We start from the raw sequence: 18,529 nt of genomic DNA, 5'->3' as shown, positions 1-18,529 counted from the left end.
GTTATTTTTAAAAACTCATAATTAAATAAATTTTCAACTTTCAAAACCCTTTGAACACCTCATTTGTCAAAATACAATTCAAAACTCAAAATTCATTTCAAAAATTAAACCAAACTGAGCCTTATTGTTGATATATAATATTCTACTGTTGGTTGGAGATTATATGTTAATCTAAGGAAAACGAGAGACACTAATTATTATTTATAAATTAATCTTTTGTTTATTGGATAATAATTATATATTAATCCAAGGAAAATGAGAGTAAGGAGAGTATTTTAAGCAAGAAAAAGTCACACAAAGACAGACCCATCTGTTTGACGAAACTATAAATCACCTCTAGTTTTTCCTGAACTCCTCTCTTTCCTCTGCCCTTCTTCTCTCCTTCGTGGAACTAGGAAATATAGAAACAAAAAACCCCAATTCTATATCTGTGTCAAACTAAACTTCTTCTAAGTTCTGTTCTGTTCACACAAACACACACACACACACACACAGATGGGGAACTGTTGGCCATCTCCGGCACCAGTAGATAATCACAGCCCATTCGCCACCAAACCATCCTCTCCAGGTACATATTTATATATATATCGATTGAATTCTTCATTTACCTGGTTTCGGTTGGTTATTTTCTCTGTCTCCGATCAATGAAACGATGGTAAAACTGATACGTTATTTATTTCTTAATTTTATCAGTGCACAATTATAAAGAAGACGCGTTTAAGAAGAGCAACAGCAACAGCAACAACAGTGCAGAAAATAGGGCGTCGCCTGCAGCTGGAGGTGGTGGTGGTGGTGTGCAGGAGTTGCCGCCGAGTGGGCAAATTACAACACCGAACTTGAAAATGTTCACATATGCGGAACTGAAGACTGCAACGAGGAACTTCAGGCCGGACACAGTGTTGGGAGAGGGAGGGTTTGGAAGGGTTTTCAAGGGTTGGGTCGATGAGAAGACTTACGCGCCGTCGAGGGTCGGCGTTGGAATGGCCGTAGCCGTCAAGAAATCTAGCCCTGACAGCTCTCAAGGTCTCAAAGAATGGCAGGTAAATTTAAACATACTCTTGCACCAAAAATATTTCAAATATTAAACAACAAATTCAAAGTATTTTTCAGTAATTTCATAATTTTGTATGAATACACTATCAAACAATTTGATTTTGTGATTGATTTTTGTATTTTAAACTTTTTCTAAACAACTAAATCCATCCACACAACTAGTGACTTCAATCTGAAATTTTGAGCTTATTTATTAGGAAACAAAGTCTCATTTAGGGATCGTTTGGTAATAACATTTTTAGTCGGTTTTTTAATTTTTTTTGACTTTTTTTAACTTGGAATTTTTTTGTTTGTTTGATTTTTTTATTTGGCTTTTTTTACTTTTAGACTTTGGAATAAAAAAAAAAATTTAACTTTTTTTGATTTTTTGATTTTTTTAAATTTTTTTTATATCTTTTGCCAAACCAGGGCTTAGACTTTTTCTACAGCCACCATCTTAATTTTCTTTCATGGCTTCTATTTAGATAATCAATAATATTTTAAAAAGGTGTGCTAAAATTTAAAATTATGTAACAATTATTTTTCAAAAGATTTAAATATATATAATAAATTCATCCACACAACTACTGACTTCAGTATGAAAAAACAAAGTTTGGTTTAGACTTTTTGGAGTATACGACCTGTACAGTCACCATCTATATTTTCTTTCATGGCTTTTGTTTAGGTAATATTAAAAAAGGTGTGCTAAAATTTAAAATTATGTAACAATTATTTTTCAAAAGATTTAAATATATACAATAATATTTAATTTTTTTTATACTAAGGTGGTGTTTGGCAAGTTGGGTTGGGGCTAAAATAGCCACAAAAGACAAAACAGGCTATTTTAGCCACAACAAACAAAACATCACATCCAACCCATAATCATTACACTCTTCTCTCACAAAAAAAATCAAAAAAGCCAAAAAGCCCTTCCCAAACCAAACTTTTTAGCCAAAAAAGCCAAAAAGCCAAAAAGCCAACCCACTTCCCAAACGGAGGCTAAATATAAAACATTTTTTACATATATGTATGATATATTATTTATATAACCAGTGGATTGGACTGATCCTTGGGTTTTTCTTTTGGTGTTTGCTGTTTTAGAATTCTCTCATATATTAAGCTCTCATTTGGCAAGTAATTTTTTTAGTTAAAAAATTATTAAAAAAATTAAAAAGTCAATAACTTATACCAAAAAATTAAAAATTTTCTTTTCTCTTTACTTTTTGTATATCTTTTTGTAAAAAATAAAAAGTCATTCCAAACATTTTTTTACATCATATTTTAGTCAAAAAGTCAAAAAGTTACTAAAAAAGCCTATTTCCAAATGAGAAGTTAAGTAAAATGTTTACTGATAATTTTTTTTTCTAAATATGCAACATTTTTTTTATATACGTATATATAACCTGTGGATTGGACTATAACTGGTCCTTGGTTTTTTCTTTTGGTGTTGTTTTAGAGTTCTAAGCTGAGTAAAATGTTTACTGATAATTATTTTTTTCTAAATATATAATATTTATATATATATATACATGATATGCACGTATGCAGTAATATAACCGCACCATGAAATATGTCAGTATGAAGCATTGAAAGTCAAAAGTGGCATTTTAGTTGAAAAAGTCAATGGATTTGTTTATTATTATTATTATTATTATTAAATATAATGAAAGTCAAGGAGTATGAACACCGACATTTCCCATTAGATGTGAATTGCCTGATTTGCCCCGCGGGGGTGGGGGGGCGGCATTTTAGTTGAAAAAGTCAATGGATTTGTTTATTATTATTATTAAATATAATCAAAGTCCAGGAGTATAAACACAAACATTTCCCATTAGATGTGAATTGCCTGATTTGCCCCCGGGGAGGGGAGGGGTTGTTCCATGGAGGACCTGTTAGGAATAAATTATGGGGTGCTTATGGGCCAATGTCCCTAACATCTCATAGAAGAAAAAGTTCGCGTGACTCAGACCGTGGCCCAACTAGTTTTAGCCGGTGGGCTTGGGCCTAATGTTTGAAGTTCCAGTCACCCATTGTCCCGTCTCATGGAGTTTGCCTACACGTTAGCTTGCTTGTGAGTCTGTTGAGTAGGGCTTGAATGTAAGATTTTAACTGCCGACCAAGCCCATGGAAAAAAAGGCACATTAGGCTTGTCCCGTGGGTAAGCTTGAACATCATTTTCACTGATAATACTTGTGTTTAAGAGAGGCTCCATGAAAATTTGTTACTCTAAACATGCAAAGATAATATTGTTAGGATAGGAGAAACTTCTCTTTTATCTTATTTTCTTCTTTCTTATATGTACCACTTTTCCTCCTCTATATGTGGGAAAGCAAATATGTATTGTGTGCTATATTTTGATTTATGGAGTATGTTATTGAAGCAGCTAATCCTCCACATTGTCCACTTTGGAGTTAGGCCATTTCGGCTAGCTAACCCCTTACGACTTTAAAAGGCCTCATACTAGTCTAAGAAAGTTAGTCCACTTATGTAGTGGAGTTGTGATCTCTCAGCGATATAGGATGCATAAACTTTGCCGAGTAAACCTACATAAATCCCCAGTAGATTGGCTGCCTGCCCAGGGAGTTTCCACATACGGCGCCAAATGAAGCAGCTAACGCTCCCCGACTAACATGATACTGTCCGCTTTGGAGTTAGGCCATTTCAGCTAGCTAACCCCTTACGACTTTAAAAGGCCTCATATTAGTCTAAGGAAGTTAGTCTACTCATATAGTGGAGCTGTAATCTCTCATAGAGCGATATGGGCTACGTGGACATTGCCAAGTACACCCACAGTTATAATTTTAAAACTATGAACTTAAGACTCGTATGGCTTAGGGTTAAATTAGTTTAGAATTAATTTTTTGGCCACATGATATATATTAGTTGGGGTTAGTCATTAGTAGGAAAATGAGATAATTTTAAAATTCAACTCATAACCTTACAGCAAAAAATGATACTACACAAGCCAAATGTTCTAATAAAACTAGTTTAGAACTAATTCCAACACCAAGGTACAAGAGGATTGGTCCCAAAATCTGCGGAGAGAGAATCAAAGAGAGATGGGATTGGGGTTGATAGCTTCAGGATTTCACATTTCTATACCCTAGAAAATGTCATCATAGTTGTTGTTCGAGAGAGAGAGTATGTGTTGCAGACATAGGTGCTCTTGTTCCTGTCTGTCCTTGGATTCCAAAGATGACTTATTGCTCAAGAACGCCGTCGAGGTAACTTCTCGCATTCGACATTAATGCGTTTTTCTTTGGAAAATTTGTGTAAATATTGTTGCTCTATTACAATACCCAGTCTCATAATGAAAGGTTCGAAGCTGAACTTATAGCTTGATAGCAATTGGGTTGTGATTTCTCTCTATTTTCCCTAGTTTGTTTGCTGAAAATGGGTAAGAAATTAAGAAACAAGAAAGGTAGATCATCCAAAATCGCTTAAAGAATTCCATTTTTGCTTGGTGAAAAAGAAATTGGGCCCTAATAGTTCAAATTAAGCCAATTATAAAAATCAAAATAATATAGACTATATGCAAAAGCAATTAGAACTTGAGTTTGAACGTGAAAATTTTGACATTGAAAAGACTTATTGTGATTTCGTTGAAGCTTACAATACCATGGAGGGTTCTAGGTCACCAGGACAAGACCTGCGCAGAACAATTGTCTCTGAACCAACGGGAGATATTGAGACAACAACAAAAGGAAGTACCCCAACCACAAATGTGCAGGACTGTAATGAGGCAAAAGGGCATGCTTAGGTTCAAATGTCATGTGTAGAGAGGTTGGTAGGTGTGGCTTCTATGAACTCATCCGATCATACTGAAGTAGAAATGATCCAAAACCATAGTTTCAATAGGTTGGGTAAGTTTTCTTCGCATAATGTTATCTCTATGCCTTAAAGTGGTTTATTTAAATATGAGATTGCTAAGAAGAAAGTAGTTAAACGCCTCAAGAGATACTCGATGGGTTATGAGAACAATCAATTTCAAATCTAATTGGAAATCTCTAAAATTGGGTTTAAGCAATGGGAACATGCTCTTATGGGTTATTTTATTGATAGAAAATTGTCTTTTTTCCAAGTGAAGACTTGGGCCTACAAGTTGCGGAAGGAAAATCTTGAAAATGTTGTAACCTTAGATAATAGCTACTTTATATTCAAGATTAAAATGAAAAAGCTTTAAAGTCCATTCTTGATGAAGGACCTTATTATATTGGGAGCAAATTGATTGTTATCAAGAAATGACACCATGGTATGATCCTTACTAAAAATGTCTTCTCAAATGTGCTGATATGGGTAAAATTTTTCAATTTGCTCCTTGAACTTTGGACTGAGGTGGGATTGCGTTACATAGCAAGTTTTATCGGTAATCCCTTGTACCTTGATGAATTTACTTAAAACCATAACCGATTAACATTTGCTAGAATTTGTATTGAGATAGAAGCTACTAAGGAGATTCCACCTTCCTTTGTTTTAAACTTAGGATATGGAGAACCGTTCGAAATCAAAGTGGAAGTTCATTAGAAACCCCAACTGTGTGGAGAATGCAAAATATTTGGTCATGCTACAAGTGTGTGTCTAAGTAAATCGAAAACTCAAACAAGAGTGGAAGACCAAAGAAATAGTCGAGACGAAGGATAGAGGCAAGCCAAGTGAATGGGTTGAAGTGAAAAGAAAAAGGCAAGGACGTCGTTGATACTCCTATGGTTAACTTTGTTCCTACACCTCCTCCATCTTCTTCAAATGCGTTTGATATTTTTAATACTTGTGTAGCCAATGAGAAGGTTTCTTTTTGTGCAGATCTTATGAGTGTGCTTGATGTGAATTGCTCCTCTTTGAAAGTGAGTAACCCCTCAAAAGATATTCCGAATAAAGAGGCTTCAAAGGAAGAGAAAGAAATTGTCGGGGATGTGGATAATATAAATGGGTTAGCCCCTAAACGATCTTTACATCTCAAAATAGCTACCCAATCCCTTTCAGATGGAATATTCGTTGTTCCATGGACAAACCCATCTTCAAAAGTGGAAAACAAGAAAAACCTTCTTGAGAGAATCGTTAATCTTAAACTTGCTTAAGAGATTAGCCTCTCTATCCAGTTTAAGAAATCAAGTTATAAGACTCATATGAAATCGTAGGCATGTCTGTTGATTGTTGCTTGGCCTAGCTTTTGGATTCTCTTTGTATGTTAATCTACTTGTTAGATTTTGTGTAGAAGCTAGACTTGTTTTTTTTCCCTCCTTGAAGGGTGTGTTGCCTCTGGGCGTGTAATGTCTATTTTTTGGTATAAAACTTATGACTTACCTACCAAAAAAAAAAAAAAAAAAAAGAGCTTAGAAGTGAATAAATTTATTAATTGAACAACATCATAAATATATATACGTATTGAGTTGCTGTAGTTTGACTTTAAATCATTAACTAGTTTTTGTTGAACAATTCTCCTAATCTTGTTAGAGAAAAGACAACGAGCAAGGTTAGAGATCCCAAAAGTTCTACCAAAATTTCTATCAAATGTCTCACGTGGTTGTGGGACACCCATACCCACGTGAGACATTTAGTAAAAATTTTGGTAGAAATTTTGAGATCTCTAACATTTTTGAAAGACAAGGTTTGCTATTAAATAAAGTTGCCAATTAACTAATTTCCTCCCTCCCTTCTTCCATCAGAAATAGATGGTTGCTTCTGCACCTATTCTTTAATGATAATATTTGTCCAAAAATGGTGACAATTATATTTCTTTACAAAAATGACCAAGAATATATATATATATATATATATATATATTCATGGAGTTTCTTGTATTCTTGAGTAATGTGTTGAATTTTTTTATATATTTGAATGTACATTATGATGTTGTGAGTTTATTAGTTTTTGTAAATTATATCTTACTGATTGAAAATAAATAAATAAATAAATTGGTAAATTTATGAGTGCAGGCAGAGGTGAAAATTTTGGGAAAATATAGCCATCCAAATCTGGTGAAGCTGTTGGGCTATTGCTGGGAAGACAAGCAATTCCTCCTAGTTTATGAACATATGCAAAAAGGGAGCTTAGAAAGCCACCTTTTTAGAAGTAAGAAAATTTGGCACTTCTATTGCATTCATAGTTTTGCAATTTGTTTCTTATATCAGTTTAGTTATAATTTTATTTGTATCACTTTGAGGAGAGTGAATAAACTATTTTATCCTTAATTTAAGTGTAGTTTTTAACTGGGAATTAACACACTTCAAATTATACAGATAAAATTAAACCAAAAATCAAATCACAAGAAATACTGATATAATTTATCCAAAATATAGAAAGAATTGTTACATAGGCAGAAACAAAATATATATATATATATATATATAAATATATATCATAGAATAGAATAGACACAAGGGTCATATATATATATATATATTTGGTTATTCCTAGAATTTGTTAAAAATAAATTTATGTTTAAAAAAAAAATTACATGATACAAACTAAAGTTGGTTTGGTGGTGGTGGTTGTTGGCAGAGGGAGCAGAACCTGTTCCATGGGAGACGAGGCTTAAAATAGCAATTGGAGCAGCTAAAGGTCTTGCTTTCTTGCATACTACCGAGAAGCAAGTCATTTATCGTGATTTCAAGGCTTCCAATATATTGCTAGATGGGGTATACTCAAATATTTTTAGCTTTAATTTCATTTTTATTTATCTATTTATTTATTCTTAGTTTTTTTTCCAGGATTTCAATGCAAAGCTTTCTGATTTTGGGCTTGCAAAGTTAGGTCCTGTAAATGGCAATTCACACGTCACAACTGGCGTTGTTGGCACCTACGGTTACGCCGCTCCCGAGTACATGGCCACTGGTATGTATATATATCTCTTTCATCTTCCTCCCTCCTATAAATTATTATCACATCTGATTTCACAAATGTGGATTTATCTGAATGAATTCACAGGAGGATAATCAATAATAACACACTTCGATTAATTGAACAGGTCATTTGTACGTGAGGAGCGACGTGTATGGTTTTGGGGTAGTGTTGCTTGAAATATTAACTGGACTAAGGGTGCTCGACATGGAACGCCCAACCGGGAAGCATAATTTGGTAGAGTGGGCAAGGCCTTCCCTGCCCGATAAAAGAAAGCTCAAGAAAATCATGGATCCAAAGCTTTCAGACCATTACCCTCTCCAAGCTGCATTCCAAACAGCTCAACTCATACTCAAATGTCTCGAATCCGACCCCAAAAACCGGCCCTCCATGGAACAAGTCCTGGAGAGTTTGACACAAATCAATGCCATCAAGATGAAGGCCAAGGAGTCGAGAGGTGGCGCAAAACATACCACAGCCGCCCAGTGCCACCTCCAACACCAACGTCCTGCAAATTATCATCATCATGGTCGGAGTCGCTCCCCGCTCCACCACAAACATGGCGGCAATGAAGGTGGAGGTGGTGGCCGAGCCCGCTCACCCTTGCCTAGTTCTCGCTGATACAAGGAAATGTCAACTGAAGCGTATGTGAATTGCGATTATTGTTTGTTGTATGAACTAGATCTCCCACTTCTCATTGGGACACACAACAAAAATGTGTTTTGGCAGACACATTAGAATGAATTTATTTGATTCACAAATTAGTTTTTTTGTGCTCGTAGCATTGTTGGTCAGTGTTGCTAATAATCACTGTCCAATAAACATTGGTGTCATGGCATACAAAGCCACAGATTATCTCGGCCCTGCTCTTGCAAAATACACGAGAAGGTTTTCTAGACCAAGACTCTATCTCCATTTGTCCCTGTTCTTCTGTCCTAAAACATTCACAATCACTCAAACCATTGAAAATTAATCTTATACATTTGAATGATTTGAGACAAAGGGACACACAGATTTTGAAACAAATGATCTCATGCCATTGCTATCCTACCCCATTAGCCTAGCCTCCACTAGGATTATTAAAGCTGAGTCGTCCTTCTGCCCAGATTGTAAATTCTTCTATTGTAAACACTAAAATCAATAATCACAACCCCACAAACTGAATTAAAACACATCCCAGTTTTTCCAATGTAATAACCTAAATTTTTCTTCCACATATAAGAACTTCATTCATAAAAAAGCAAATACATAGAGTTCCCATATACAAAGAAAGCAAAACAATGGAGAACAGTTTTAACCTATGCTTGTTTCTTGGTATTTGATTTTATAACTGCACTTAATTAATATAGGGAAATTATAGGGTCAAAATGTCACCTCATGCAACTTAGTTCATTCACATAAATTATAATAGAACACAACAGAGGATTAACACTTGAACGCAAACTTCCATGCAACTGATGTTCTCACTCTCACTACATTACTCACTTTCAGCAACTAAAAACATCCAGGGCTGACCTCAACTTCAAATGCTAGGCCTCACGTTCAGGCGATTTGCAATCTTCTGACCCAAAGACTTATCAGCCTGCAACATGTAAAACCCGAGATTGCATTAGCATAATACAGCCCAATTTCAAAATTAAAATTGGAAGTCACACTTATAATTTGCAAAAATGCTTAAAAATGCAAGGGGTCTGACCTGAGACCAATACGAGATCCAGATACTGCAGATCTCATGGGTGACACGTGGGTCAGATAAAGCCTCAACCCATCGGCAGATGAACCGCTCTTGCCTGGAAAAATAGCAAATACCATTAGAGGAAATTGACATCACTATAAGAATATTTTAACATTTTCAGAGAAATTGAAGGAAAAGAAGTACCTGTCTGGTGCCCAGGATCGGTACCTCTCTCCAGGCTGCTTGAAGTTGTTCTCTTTCTCAATGATGCACTGAATTGGCAAGGGGGGTTCGACAAGTTAGAACATCATGAATCCGTAGTAATAGAGCGTTGCGTATGTTCTAATTACTGCTCACGCATCCATTTGATTAGAAGATGCAACAAAAGCCAAGTAAAACAACCTATCATCTAACTGAAGCGATGAACATCCTAGCAGTCATGTTCAGTTATAAACTTTCAGAATATGCATGTGGTGATAAAGGTGCCATGCCTCCATACTAAACTAATAGCAGTTTTCCACGTTAATAAATTCACATGACTCGCACATGAAGATGTGGTAGCAAAAACTCAAATGACTGTCACATGACAACGCATCACTTTACTTAGTCGCGACACAAAGACACGAATCACATACTTCCTTTCTCAGATATATTGCATTGCTCTTGTTCCTCATACTCCCACACTTCAACCACCACTCTATCACCATTACCAATGCCAACAAGCATCAGCTTCAAATAATTTCATGTTTTAAACCATAACATATGTTTACTTAGTAATCTGCGGAAGATGTTTGGGAACAAAGAAATCTATATATTTAAGACAACTAAAAAAGGAGGGCACCTTACATTCTTCAACTCATTTAACAACCCCAAATCAAACTCAAAACTTCAAAATTTGAAGCTAATGATAGGCAACTTACCTTATCACGCCTTCCCATCAAGACAGAAGGAGGAATTGGATGCCTCTCGGCATGACGTACAGGATCAAACCTTGAAGGGAAGTAATTTACCTAGAAAAGCATCACAGCATCCAATCAAACCATAATATAAATAAAATGAAAAACAGCATAAAGTAATCACAGGTTGTATCTTATGCCTATGTATTTGTCATCCAAATCTCAAGGCATGCAGATCTAAAATAGATATTCCCAGTGCTGGGAGGTATTAACCAGTTACAGACCTAACATTTGCCAGTATTTGCACAAAATATCATACTACCTCCTCATCCCTGTGCATGAAATTCATGAAACCCTCATGGTGATTGTTGTGATTAGCACACTTGGGAGCATTAGCTGGGAGCTGCAGATAGTTAGGGCCAAGACGGTGCCTCTGAGTATCAGCATAAGAGAATATCCGAGTTTGTAGCAGCTTATCATCTGAATAGTAGATACCAGGTACCACAATAGCAGGGCAAAATGCAAGCTGCTCATTCTCTGCAAAGAAGTTATCAATGTTCTTATTCAAGACCAAGCGTCCCACTGGCTGCAGGGGCAAGATGTCCTCCGGCCAGGTCTTGGTCACATCAAGCGGATCAAAATCAAATCTGTCTTCATGATCAGGATCAATTATCTGGATGAAAAGTTTCCATTCAGGATAGTTTCCAGCTGCTATCGAGTCATAGAGATCTTTGGTGGCATGGCTGTGATTAGATCCCCCAACCTTAATGGCTTCATCGTCCAACAAACACTTCACTCCGCAAGTAGGTTTCCAATGAAACTTGACATAGTGAACCTTCCCAGCTTTGTTGATCAAGGTGTAGGTATTAACACCAGAGCCTTCCATGTGCCTGTAGTCTTGTGGAATACCCAAATCGTCAAAGAGGAAGGTGAACATATGCAAACTCTCTGGATGGTGGGAGAAAAAGTCAACAATTCTCCAGTTCTCCTGGATGTGAGACTTTGGGTTGGGTTTAAGAGCATGGACCATGTCCGGGAACTTCATTCCATCACGGACAAAAAAAACTGGGAAATTGTTTCCCACCAGATCAAAGTTACCCTGAGTCCACAATGAAAAAGGTCACAACATGAACAACAAGAAGAAACCAACTCAACCCAAGAAAGCCTTAATTCTGCAAAAGATCATAATAATGCAAATATTAATTATACATCTTAGGTTACAACTCTATTAACCAGTTAACCGCTATATATTAATGCAACACTAATTGTGTGTACACTAACTCAAAAGCTTTTTTTAATCAAAGAGGAAAAAATATATATTCCACTGAGATTTGTTTGTAGATTGATGTTTTTACACATGCAAAAGGACCAATACACTACGGGCTATTTTGGCAAGTGGGTTAAAAGCCACCTCCCAGCTTTTAACCCACTTCCCTCTCTCACAAAAAAGCCAAAAAAAATCAAAAAATAACTTTTAACCATCTTCCCAAAACACTTTGTCGCTTGGCAATAATTTTTTGCCTAAATAAGCACAAAAAGACAAAATAGACTAAATAAGCCAATAAGCCAATAATTTTTTGGCAATAATTGTTTTACTCTTTCTCTCATAACCATCACATCCAAATCAAAAAGAGCCAAAAGTTCCTCCCAAACGGAGCTACCAGGGATTGAACTAGGAGAAGACTATATGAAAAATTTTGTTTGTCATAGCACTTCTAAATATATATTTATGAATACCTTATTTTATAAATAAAATGGCCTCTTAGTATAAAAGATATATATCTCATTATTCTCACATCTTGTATTCTCTTTTTATTTTCTACAAAAAAATTTCTTCATCCTATTAGAAATTGTTTATATAATATTTGAATTTTTTTTTATGTATATATAATTTATATATCGTATTGTATATACATGTGTGTTTATTTATACGGTGAAAAAAATATTATATATCGTATTGACGAAATCCTGGTTCCGTCCCTAGCTCTTCCCAAACGAAGTTAAATACACAAGACTTATATGTATGTACACCAACATAAGGACCAATGCATCACATCTATAATATCCGCAAAATAAAAACAACGAATAATCCAGGAACTATGTTTATCTAACCATTTTCTGCAGGCAACCAACCACTTCACGGAGATTAATTTAAGGAAGAAGAAGAGGAAGAACCTCTAAATTGTTCCATCTGAGTTAAAACACCTCACAGTTTTGGCATTATTCTTGTATCTCATAAATGATACAGAAATTATCACGTTCTGTCAGCAGAATCGATAAGCAGCCTAAGTTGCTGCCAAAAACAAGATGAAATTCAAAAAAACTGATATGGCAACCAATCAAGGCAGCTCCGCAGCAAAATAAATGTCTTCACATATGAAGTTTTGGTTTCATATATTTCAAGTATTTATTAAGGGACTCCTAAAGTATGGCCTTACTGATTACCTACAATGTGTTCACATTCTGCTGGGTAGTTGAGGCAGACATATTCACCAAGTTAGCAAACAGACAATCATAAAAAAATACCTCAACAACAGAAAGCAAGCATAATAAAACAGTATCAATCACCTCTCTGGTGTAAAACTTCACAGCAAAACCTCGAGGATCCCTCAGGGTTTCAGGGCTACCACGTTCATGGATGACAGTTGAGAACCGAACAATAACAGGTGTCTGGACTCCCGGGGCTCGCATAAAATCAGCACATGTAAGGTGAGAAATATCGTGGGTGACCTCGAAAAAACCCTTGGCACTGGCCCCCCTTGCATGGACAACACGTTCAGGGATACGCTCCCGATCAAAATTGGCAAGTTTCTCCACCAAATGATAATCCTCAAGAAGAATTGGACCTGTAAAGTGGAGTAGAATTTGTATTATATCATAACCATTTTAAGCAAATATTAGAATAGAAGCACCAAGTGTAAACTAAATTTCTATTTCTATCTCTTATTATTATACAACTGATTTCAATTGTCCACCATTATTGCATGTATGTTCCTTAAGAAGTATCAACATTTCATATGTAACAACATACAGAGGGAAATTGTTTGAAAATCACCAAGTGAAAGCTTTCAAACAAAAAAAGGCATAGACGTCTGCCAATTGATTTCGGAAAGAAAACTGTATAAATCCCTCATGAAGAACTGGGAGTTATCATGCACAATATTAACAAAATTGTAAGAAATTACTCGTAAGGAATAATAGTACACATCATTATTTTTTTAAATCCAATATAGGAGAACATGAAAGGCCTTGATTCTTCATTAATCCTACTATTAAAATAATTGCATATGCTAATATTCCAAGAATAACCAATACAAAATCTACATATCAGAAGATAATATATGAAAATGTTCTAGCTATTGTGCTTAGACATACTGGAAGTCACAAGAAATGGATCTTCTTAATTTCATATTTGGAGGCAGCTAGCTCAAAACTTATTATTACTCTTCCACATTGACCATCTGTCAATAAAACATTCACTATATCACACACAAGAAAAAGAAGAAGAAAAAAGGAGAGAATATCAATTGCATACTTTTGACATCCAAATGACAAGAATGATAGTAATGACAACCATAATTTTTTCCATTTCCTTGTTTTTATCTCTAGACAATTATAATGTTAGAATACTCCGAAGCACTTTCATAATTTGACATCTCAATTACGCAATGGTTGCACAACAAAACTGTAATTTATTCAGAAACACATGAAAATGATGTCTCAACAGTGCCTACATCACAACCAATACAAATGCATATCAAACATATTAAACAACATCTTGCCAAACAGAGAGTAAGCTACACATACAACGCTTGCTAGAAAATCCTGTTATTGACATACAACTGTGGAACTGTAAAATATTTTCAGATTCACAAATTAAATTATTTGAATGAAGTACCTCTAGTTCCAACTGTCAATGAAGAGTTATTGTTCCACACTGGAGCACCAGAATTTGTTGTCCAAAAAGGAGAGTTGTAAGCACTTGAAGGGCGGTACTGAATAAAATAAAGAAGAGGAATGAACACATAGAAAAAGAGGGGAAAAAAATGTATCAACACACATAGAGACCAGAACTCCAAAAAATTGAAGATGGAAAACCATACAAACATAAAGAGAGGCAGTGTAGGTAAAACAATCACCCCTACTTTGTTTGGTCACTAAGAAAGCATGAAATTTAAAACAAAAATCTTGGAGCTTATGTTGTCTTGTCTGGAAACCAAAGAATCAAAATGACCATAGACTACCCCCCAAAGTTGTGTTTAATAGTACTGGGCTTTAGTAAAAGGAAGCTTTTCATCAACTTGAAAACCAGAAAAAGCATGGGATGTAGATCTTCAACATTTTCTTGAATTTTCTTTTCCTTTCATTTTCACAGCAACCAAAGAGAGCTCAAATATTATCAATAAAAAGGTGGAAAACACTGTAAAAACTTGTAAAACCGACGACCAAAATAGAGTAAGCTAAGTAAGCCACTTACCAAAAAAATCAGAGTAAGCTTGTTAAGTTACTTACCCAAAAACAATAGAGTAAGCTTGGAGCATAGATACTATCATATGGGATTGGATTATCTCGATTCTATAACCCTATTTGGTTGAGATTCTATAACCCAGTAAATCTCAACCACACAATATAACACTTTAGAAAAATTTCACTCTAGAGGACCCTTGCTCCTAACAACATATTATCCAAATGGAACCCATAGTTGGGCCCGGGTTACATATATTTTTGGTAAGTATATACTATCATATAGTGCTGTCATATAGTTACGGAAGTTTTTAGAAAACAAGACCAACGCTCGAAACAATCTCTGATGAAGCAAACCAACACATCCAATCAAAAGAGGCGTTTGCAAATAACGCAAATTATACTCTGTCAATTGAAATAATCAGAAACCAATTCGAGAGTTATGATTTTCAGTATTCAAAAAAACAAAAACACAAATCGAGAGATCACAAATTAACCGAACACAAACAACCGATCAATTGATTGAAGTTGATGAGAAACAACTAATCAAAATCAATCGATGTAGAATTTAGGAATCAGCGATTACCTTGTATGGATCCATAGCCGCAGGTGAGAGATTTTTGCAATGAGAGAGAGAAAAGGAGGAGGTGTTTTGGGGTCGATTGAAGTAAGAGGGAGGGGGGTTTGTATATATGGCGGGGAAAAAATAGAAAATAAAATAAATGAGGACGTCATGCATTCATGGGTTCCTTCTCTCCTTCCTTATCCGTATTTTTGGCTTTTTATATCTACTTTACTGCTTCACCACCACACTTGTGGCAGACGATGACATGGACCGCTAACAATGAGACACGTAAGCTGAAACCGCTTTGAAACGTGTGATCCAGCCGCGACCCGTTCCCCCGTGTGGCTCCACCCGGGCCGAAATTATCTATCACTCACTCATATATACTGATTAGAATTTTATTTTTTTTTAAATGTTATAATTCTAAATTTTTTATTAAATAAATAATTATTTGATAAAAAAATTTGATATTTTTAATATTATTATTATTATTATTTTAACAACTCATACTGATTAGATAGATATTGTTTTTCTAATTTCTCTCTCTTGGATAAAATATGGAAAAATAGTGAATACAAAAAATTATTAATAATTCAGCTATAACTTTTTCAAAATTTGTAACATTGGTGAAATGTGGAAAAATAATTTAAATTACACTTTTAACTCTTAAAATTTGGCTAAATTTTAATTTGATCTCAATTATTAATAATTTAATTTTTATACTTTAAGTTTAATTTCAATTTAGTTATTCCGTTTAAATCAGAAATTAAAATGTATATGTAACAAAATTTAAGGTAATGTTTGGTAGAATTTTCTAAATATGATTTGAGAATATAGTTGTATTTTGAGTTTGTAAGTTTTGAAATTATGATTTGAGTGTGAAAATTTGTTTGGTTATGAGTTTTGAAATTTTTTTTGAATTGAATTTGAAATAAATGATGTAACATATAATATTTAATTCAAAAACTTACAACTTATAACCAAACACATAACCTAAAATCCTATTCAAAGCTCATTCAAAAAATAAAAAAAACCCGAACATTGTTTCGTCAACCAGTCGGACGTCCGGGTTAGCCAAATTTTCCCGCATAGAAATGAGTTTTCAAAAGTGGGTGTGAAATTATAATTTGAAAATTCAAAACAAATACTACACTGAAATCAATTGGTAGAAATGTGTTTGGAAAGTTTCTCCAAACACAGCCTAAAACTTTAAATCTCTTATGAAAACCCAATATATAGCGTGTTGAATATAAATATATTTAACTTAATTAAAATGAATAAATAAATAAAAAATAATGAAATAGTTTTTCATTCCTTTAACGACCATTGTAAAACCTTTTACAGTAATGCTATGGAGCTCGAATCTTCCCTTTCCCGAATCCCCTCGAATTCAAAACGACGTCGTTTCGTCATTTTGATTTTTTTTTTTTTCCAATAACGCAAAAGAGGAAAAATCAAAAAAGAAGAAGAAGAAGAAAGGAGAAAGAGGAGAGTAGCAGAGAGAGAGAGAGAGAGAAAGAGAGAAAAAAAATCATCAACAACAACATCATCATCATCATCTTCAGATCTTCATCAACATCACCATCATCATCATCAACACATTTTCAGGAGAAAAAAAAAAAAAAAAGCTGCGATCGATCTGAAATTAGAGGCAGAGGCAGAGGCGGCAGCGATTGGCGATGACCTCGACCCTCTCTCTCTCTCTCCATTCCCTTTTCCCCTCTCTTCTCTTTTTCTCTTTCTCTTTCTTTTTCTCTTCTTCTCCCTCTTCCTCTTCCTCTTCCTCTTCCTCTCTGCGTTTCAGACATAAAGGAGGGAAGAAAAAAAGGAAAAAAAGGAAACTGCCCAAAACGACGTCGTTTTGGGCAGTCGGGGGATTCAGGGAAGAAAAATTCGGGGGGAAAATCATTTTCCAACCTTTTAATCAAGGAGTACAAAAGGATTTTTCAGTTTTTACAAGTATTTTAATCAAGTGAGCATACAAGGATCTTCCAGTATATTCTTAGAAGTAAGACAAAGTATTTTTTAAATATGTGGTGGATTTGATTCTTACGAAATATTTATTAAGTATTATGTCCGTATTTTGAAATTAAAATCATCAATGATAAAAATAGAATTGATTCAATTATTGTTATTATGTAATTTTATTGTATTTATCATTAGAAAAAAAACAGATCATTAACTTTTAAAATTATACTTTTCATTTTATTTTTATGTTAGCTTTTTTAGTAAATCTCATTTTAAAAACTTATGTTCCATTTAACTCATATTCTTTTTTAGTATTCTATTAGGTCCTATTTAAGATATGTGCGGGGAGCAAATATTCAGGCAAGCCCGCACTCCTAACTTCCGAGCTCCGTTTCTATCCGATCACCTGTGTGCACAACAGCGGTGAGCTATCCGGCGGTGTGTGGCCGGAAAACCCCTCCGACGATCAAGTTAGCACACACCTGAGGATAGAGAGAATGAGGAGTGAATGGAGTGTAAATATTTCTCTTACCCAATTTTTTGTCCCCTTGACATGGGAGGGCACAAACTTGCTTATATACCTTCTGTACCCCAAATCTACTCCCAGTGATTTCTCAACACGTGGTTCTGCTATCCCATCTGTCAGCACAAATCTTGCTGAACATCACCTAACCCGACTGCCTGCCCATTCTACTGGGAGCTCGGCAGCCGGGCTGAATCTTCTCGGCTGTCAACGGCCATGCTGTGTTCCATGCCCAATTGCTCCAAGAACTGAGATCCTTTCCAGCTATGCTCAGCAGCATTCCGGCGGAGCCGACCTTCAGACTGGTCGTACCGGTCAACCAAAGGCCATCCAGCCGGGCTTCTGGCATAAGCTTCTCGACCAGGCTAACGGTGCGAGCCCTTGACCGAGCAACGCAAGTTGCGCGATTATCACCTGCGCAAATCCAAGTGGCTCGGTCCATCTCTGAACAGCCCCAACTCCGGGCAAATCCAAAGTTATTGCGGCCCAACGCACCATTGGGCCTCCAATTTGCTCGGTCTCTAACTCGGCCCATAACTGGCTCGTAATTCTCCCTCTCAATTGCCCCT

The 18,529-nt window shown here is 35.4% G+C and overlaps 2 protein-coding genes and 1 long non-coding RNA gene across 4 annotated transcripts; 2 read left to right on the top strand and 1 right to left on the bottom strand.

The window, feature by feature from the left end:
• Positions 1-270: 270 nt before the first annotated feature.
• On the top strand, positions 271-8,630 carry LOC114284246 (putative serine/threonine-protein kinase PIX13). 2 transcript variants are annotated; one of them, XM_082922345.1, is made up of 7 exons: positions 292-568; positions 694-1,040; positions 6,966-7,101; positions 7,531-7,667; positions 7,740-7,863; positions 7,997-8,326; positions 8,450-8,630. In XM_082922345.1, exons 1-7 carry the CDS (start codon positions 496-498, stop codon positions 8,488-8,490), a joined length of 1,188 nt encoding a protein of 395 aa, XP_082778471.1. In that variant the 5' UTR covers positions 292-495; the 3' UTR covers positions 8,491-8,630. The 2 variants fall into 2 exon arrangements, with proteins under 2 accessions (XP_028082958.2, XP_082778471.1); XM_028227157.2 differs by having other exon boundaries at positions 271-568; positions 7,997-8,630.
• On the top strand, positions 4,121-5,626 carry LOC145823126 (uncharacterized). Its single transcript, XR_014365319.1, has 2 exons — positions 4,121-4,256; positions 5,516-5,626. It is a non-coding gene; the product is annotated as an uncharacterized LOC145823126 (long non-coding RNA).
• A 442-nt stretch (positions 8,631-9,072) lies between the features above and the next one.
• LOC114284245 (catalase) lies at positions 9,073-15,663 on the bottom strand. The gene is made up of 8 exons (XM_028227156.2): positions 15,491-15,663; positions 14,339-14,435; positions 13,009-13,286; positions 10,763-11,539; positions 10,465-10,554; positions 9,749-9,816; positions 9,566-9,659; positions 9,073-9,451 (listed from the first exon to the last, which is right to left on the bottom strand). Exons 1-8 carry the CDS (start codon positions 15,641-15,643, stop codon positions 9,392-9,394), a joined length of 1,617 nt encoding a protein of 538 aa, XP_028082957.2. The 5' UTR covers positions 15,644-15,663; the 3' UTR covers positions 9,073-9,391.
• Between the last annotated feature and the right edge of the window lie 2,866 nt (positions 15,664-18,529).

Source organism: Camellia sinensis, chromosome 3, assembly GCF_055761805.1.
Source record: "Camellia sinensis isolate YWXY chromosome 3, ASM5576180v1, whole genome shotgun sequence".
Classification (NCBI taxonomy): Eukaryota; Viridiplantae; Streptophyta; class Magnoliopsida; order Ericales; family Theaceae; genus Camellia; species Camellia sinensis.
Note: the sequence above shows the minus strand (reverse complement) of the source record. Positions and strands in the feature narration are given on the sequence as shown.

Coding starts and splice junctions, on each gene's coding strand:
- LOC114284246 (XM_028227157.2), top strand. CDS start 496: ATGGGGAACTGTTGGCCATCTCCGGCACCAGTAGATAATCACAGCCCA. Junction 1,041..6,965: donor AAGGTCTCAAAGAATGGCAG/GTAAATTTAAAC, acceptor TTATGAGTGCAG/GCAGAGGTGAAAATTTTGGG. Junction 7,864..7,996: donor TCCCGAGTACATGGCCACTG/GTATGTATATAT, acceptor TTAATTGAACAG/GTCATTTGTACGTGAGGAGC.
- LOC114284245 (XM_028227156.2), bottom strand. CDS start 15,643: ATGCATGACGTCCTCATTTATTTTATTTTCTATTTTTTCCCCGCCATA. Junction 13,287..14,338: donor ATTGACAGTTGGAACTAGAG/GTACTTCATTCA, acceptor TCCACTTTACAG/GTCCAATTCTTCTTGAGGAT. Junction 9,452..9,565: donor GGATCTCGTATTGGTCTCAG/GTCAGACCCCTT, acceptor TACATGTTGCAG/GCTGATAAGTCTTTGGGTCA.